Here is a 5,447-nt window from a genome sequence, read left to right as displayed (position 1 = left end):
GCTCATTTCTTTTTGTTTCTCATTGTGCTTGTGTAGATGAAGTACTTTTATTGTGGAATGTGTTTTAATGCAACAAATTTAAAATAAATTACTGGCAATTTATTATCATTAAAACAGACAGTTAGTTGGTTAGTTAGTTAGTTAGTTAGTTAGTTAGTTAGTATAAAGTGGGTTCATGGTTAGGGCCAGTCACAGTAAGTCAGACAGTTAGTTAGTTAGTTAGTTAGTTAGTTAGTTAGTATAAAGTGGGTTCATGGTTAGGGCCAGTCACAGTAAGTCAGACAGTTAGTTAGTTAGTTAGTTAGTTAGTTAGTTAGTTAGTATAAGGTGGGTTCATGGTTAGGGCCAGTCACAGTAAGTCAGACAGTTAGTTAGTTAGTTAGTTAGTTAGTTAGTTAGTTAGTTAGTTAGTATAAGGTGGGTTCATGGTTAGGGCCAGTCACAGTAAGTCAGACAGTTAGTTAGTTAGTTAGTTAGTATAAAGTGGGTTCATGGTTAGGGCCAGTCACAGTAAGTCAGACAGTTAGTTAGTTAGTTAGTTAGTTAGTTAGTTAGTATAAAGTGGGTTCATGGTTAGGGCCAGTCACAGTAAGTCAGACAGTTAGTTAGTTAGTTAGTTAGTTAGTTAGTTAGTTAGTATAAGGTGGGTTCATGGTTAGGGCCAGTCACAGTAAGTCAGACAGTTAGTTAGTTAGTTAGTTAGTTAGTTAGTTAGTTAGTTAGTTAGTTAGTATAAAGTGGGTTCATGGTTAGGGCCAGTCACAGTAAGTCAGACAGTTAGTTAGTTAGTTAGTTAGTTAGTTAGTTAGTTAGTTAGTTAGTTAGTATAAGGTGGGTTCATGGTTAGGGCCAGTCACAGTAAGTCAGACAGTTAGTTAGTTAGTTAGTTAGTTAGTTAGTTAGTATAAGGTGGGTTCATGGTTAGGGCCAGTCACAGTAAGTCAGACAGTTAGTTAGTTAGTTAGTATAAAGTGGGTTGATGGTCAGGGCCAGTAATAGTAAGTCAGTAAGTCAAACAGTTAGTTAGTTAGTTAGTTAGTTAGTTAGTTAGTTAGTTGGTTGGTTAGTTAGTATAAGGTGGGTTCATGGTTAGGGCCAGTCACAGTAAGTCAGACAGTTAGTTAGTTAGTTAGTTAGTTAGTTAGTTAGTTAGTTAGTTAGTATAAGGTGGGTTCATGGTTAGGGCCAGTCACAGTAAGTCAGACAGTTAGTTAGTTAGTTAGTTAGTTAGTATAAGGTGGGTTCATGGTCAGGGCCAGTAATAGTAAGTCAGTAAGTCAGTCAGTCAGTCAGTTAGTTAGTTAGTTGGTTAGTTAGTATAAGGTGGGTTCATGGTTAGGGCCAGTCACAGTAAGTCAGACAGTTAGTTAGTTAGTTAGTTAGTTAGTTAGTTAGTTAGTATAAGGTGGGTTGATGGTCAGGGCCAGTAATAGTAAGTCAGTAAGTCAGTCAGTCAGTCAGTCAGTTAGTTGGTTAGTTAGTATAAGGTGGGTTCATGGTCAGGGCCAGTAATAGTAAGTCAGTAAGTCAGTCAGTCAGTCAGTCAGTCAGTCAGTTAGTTAGTTGGTATAGGGTGGGTTCATGGTTAGGGCCAGTAATAGTAAGTAAGTCAGTTGGTCGGTCAGTCTGTTGGTTAGTTAGTTAGTTAGTTAGTTAGTATAAAGGGGTTCGTGGTTAGGGTCAACGTTAAAAGTTAGTTAATTAGTTAGTTAGTTGGTATGAATTGAGTCCATGGTAATGGTCAGTTAATAGTTCGCTAGATTGTTAGTATACATCAGGGCCATGGTTGGTTAGTCAGTCAGTTAGTTTGTTAGTTAGTTAGTTAATAATGTGGGTAAAAAAAATATATTTTGTTAGAATACTCAGATTTGTGACTTTTGATTTCACATGGTAAATGTCTCTCTTCACATGTGAAATTGACTTTGGACATGTTAACGTTCATATTCACCTTGCATTGTCTCTTATCAAATGTTGAGAAGTTTAAGCAGAAACATTCAGTTTCCAAATGTAAAATTTAGTGTCACATGTTAAATCACAACATCACATGTAAAATGATTCACTTTACATGGTTTTCCCATTTGTGACAGATTACATTTCATCAGTGTACACTAATGCTGTAGTATTTTCCACATTTTTCTGTGCTGGCTGGATTGTACTCACTGTATCAGACCTGACGTTTTTATTTATTTAATTGTATTTAAAGCACAGTGTGTAATCTTCCACAACACAGGCTTCATCCGGTACATAACCTCTAACCTGAACCGTGACAAATCACCCTGAAGGGTATTTGCACAGATTGTGAAGTCTTAACCATGCACAGATAATCACCAGGAATGATTTTCTTTCTCAAAATACCAGTGTTGCCCAACATAAAGTGGTTCCAGTGTAAACTGGACAGAGACGCATTAGTTGTGGATTAATGGGCATTCCATACAAAAGAAAAAGTACTAAGGGGAAAACACCCCTCACACTGCCATCACAAAGAGTCCCGAAATACTTCTCTATGTAGTTTCTCTTTTTATAAATATATACATTTGCCCATGCATATCAAATCTCACCAAAGATTGCCATGACCTCAATCATATACTTTCAGCAGAAAGCAAAGCCCAGCAGATGTCACCTGTCTTCAGTCTTGTCAGTCTTATTACGCATGTCTGACTTATAGAGGGAATCCACAGCGTCATCAACTCAAACCACAACTTAATATCATTTCCATCTGAGCGGCACCATTTCCTCTGTTATTGTGAATGCATGGAATAATATAAGGTGATTTACAGCTTTTGATGCAATTTTAAACACTACTTTTTTTGCCCCTAAACATGTTTTATGATCTCCTGTCTGTCTGTGGAAATTTAGTGCATGAAGGCAATGTTACTGTGCTGTACATGGGACTGACACTGTCATGCTAGAACTAGTACTAGTGATACTACACTGGTGATGATAGTTAAGAGTAAAATGGAAAACATATAATAATTATTGTATTATTATAATAATCACCATTATTGTTGTTGTTGTATTACATAGAAAAAATAATATATACATGCAATATAATGCAATGATATTAAAAACATGACTAATGATAAAAGAAAATGATGTCATATCAAAATTCCAAAAAGTGCTATGTCAGATTTTTTCCTTGAGAGTTCAAGATCTTGAGGTCTATCAGTAGTATCAGCCTATCTCATGGGAGGAGTAGCCCATGTGTCATGCAAGATGCTCAAATAAAATCCCCCTCATGTATGAAGCATGTTTAACCCGTTGCTTCCAGTTAGTCTCCTCCCTCAGGTATCTGTCCTAATCTGGCTATAAATTCAGACATGCGACGAGCCAAAATTCATGCACCTTTTTCTTCTGAGCTCTTCAGTAAGATTCTACCAAGAAGATTTTTACCTCTCAGAAGACTGAAAACTTCATCTACGTCCCGTCCACTGAGCCAGCAGCATCTCCACTCCTGAAGGCCCCACTCTTCTCTTCTCTGCCTCCAGAAGACCCATCATCTTGTCCACCAGCATGACTCCTCGGTCTCTGCTCCTGTCCCTCCTGGTTCTTCTGTGTTTCTACGGCACTGCCTGGTGCAGCCCAATGTGCAACAACCATTGCTGTCGATTCGTGGAGGGTTTCCCTGTCCGGCTAAAGAAGCTCAGAGAGGACTATTCACAGATCAGAGACTACTATGTGAGTATGAGCAAGACATTGACTCTGAACGTACCTTAACAGGCTGTGCAGCATCATTTGGATAGATCCAGCGCCCATGTGGCCATGTAGTGCTGTGGGTCTCCAGGTGATGCTGCACTTTCTCACCTCTGTCTGCCTCTGCTGCTGCTGCTGCTGCTGACTCTGTCACTGAACACGAGCCTGTTTCTGTTTACAGGAAGCAAACGACGACTTGGACACAGCGCTGCTAGACGAGAGCGTGGAGGAGTCCTTTAAAGTAAGTTTCTGCATCAACTCTCCACAAACTTCATTTAATATGGTAAAAAATTGAACGCGCTGCCTCTCGAGCATGATCAGAAAATATACAGAGCCTAAACTGATCGACGATACGAGCATCGTGCAAGCCAGAAAAGAGTTAAACGACACGACATAACCAAGGTGACTGTTTCCTTCCTCCCTCAGAGCCCGTTTGCCTGCCACGCCATGAACAGCATACTGGAGTTTTATCTGAACACGGTGCTGCCCACAGCCATGACCGGAGTGACGGAGGATACCAGGAATCTAAAGCCGTACATGGAGTCCATACAGCAGATCTTCGACGAGCTCAAGAGTGAGGTCACCAAATGTGTGAGTATCTGACACACGTGTCACTCCTACCCGAAAATAAAGATGTAAATACGCACCGAGGGCGCGCTGCCGACAGCTCCGATGTAGTTTCCAGTGCGCAGTGCGAAGCAGTATGTTTGTGTAAGTAGGCTACTTATGCAGCAGCAGAGGTTAAAAAGACCTCCAAGCCCCCACTTGTCAATGTTTTTTCCTCTGTGTCTGTTGGGAGGGAATTCAGGGCTGTCTAATTAAAGTTGGTAACCCCTGTGATAACACTGTCTTTCTGTTATTCCTCTTACAGAGAAATTACTTTTCCTGCAAGAAACAGTTTCAAATCGAAAACCTAAACTCTACTTACACTCAGGTGAGTGTCGACATGTCACCTTTAATCTTGGAAATACAGTTTCCATGTGTGCATGCCTGTGTTTTGGCGGATGATTTTAATAGAGTGAACTTTGTGTTTGTCCACAGATGGAGGGTAAAGGTTTATTTAAGGCCATGGGCGACCTGGATGTGCTGTTTAACTACATTGAGATGTATCTGGCTTCTAAACGGCACAGACACACCGTGGCCGCTGCTTGAAGACCTGCTGACCTGAATTAAACTGTGACTTTGTCCATGTCAGAAATAAGAGGGGACAGACATTGACTCTTGAAATCCGTTACTGTCAGTCATATGAGTGTTGTTAATGAGTGTTGTTGCTGCTTGCTGAACTGATGTCTTTATTATTGTGAGACTTCTGTTTTGTCCTGAGGACAAGCTTATGTTTGAAGACCATATTGTGTCTTACACACATGAAGATACAACCAAAACAGTTGCTTCGAAGCTGTGATATTTATTTGTCATATATTTTATGTATTTTTGTATTTATTATGACTATTTTTACACTGTTAAAGAGGAATAAATGATTTGTCTATAAAGATTGAATCTTTTGATTTTATTTCACAACATGATACTGCTGCTGTCATGCCATGTATTAGGAATGGTAACTGGTAGAGCACTGAAAACATCACATCCTGCAGTTCTGCAGTCTATATGTGGGGAACCACTCGAGTGTAAACTCAACAGGCCTATGCACTAACCTCAAACGTGACCCACATATACATCACTTACCAGCAGCAGCCCTGCTATATCTTAATTTACCGTAACTGTAACTAGCCAGCCTCACCCTCATGGCATATGCACAG

The 5,447-nt window shown here is 39.8% G+C and overlaps 1 protein-coding gene across 1 annotated transcript; it reads left to right on the top strand.

Moving 5' to 3' along the window:
- The first annotated feature begins 3,502 nt into the window (after window positions 1-3,502).
- Window positions 3,503-5,168, top strand: il10 (interleukin 10). Its single transcript, XM_049580695.1, has 5 exons — window positions 3,503-3,675; window positions 3,872-3,931; window positions 4,117-4,281; window positions 4,562-4,624; window positions 4,732-5,168. The coding sequence occupies exons 1-5, from the start codon at window positions 3,511-3,513 to the stop codon at window positions 4,840-4,842; spliced, it is 564 nt and encodes a 187-aa protein (XP_049436652.1). The 5' UTR covers window positions 3,503-3,510; the 3' UTR covers window positions 4,843-5,168.
- Window positions 5,169-5,447: the final 279 nt, after the last annotated feature.

Source organism: Epinephelus fuscoguttatus, linkage group LG1, assembly GCF_011397635.1.
Source record: "Epinephelus fuscoguttatus linkage group LG1, E.fuscoguttatus.final_Chr_v1".
Lineage (NCBI taxonomy): Eukaryota > Metazoa > Chordata > Actinopteri > Perciformes > Serranidae > Epinephelus > Epinephelus fuscoguttatus.
This window is presented reverse-complemented; position numbering and strand designations above follow the sequence as displayed.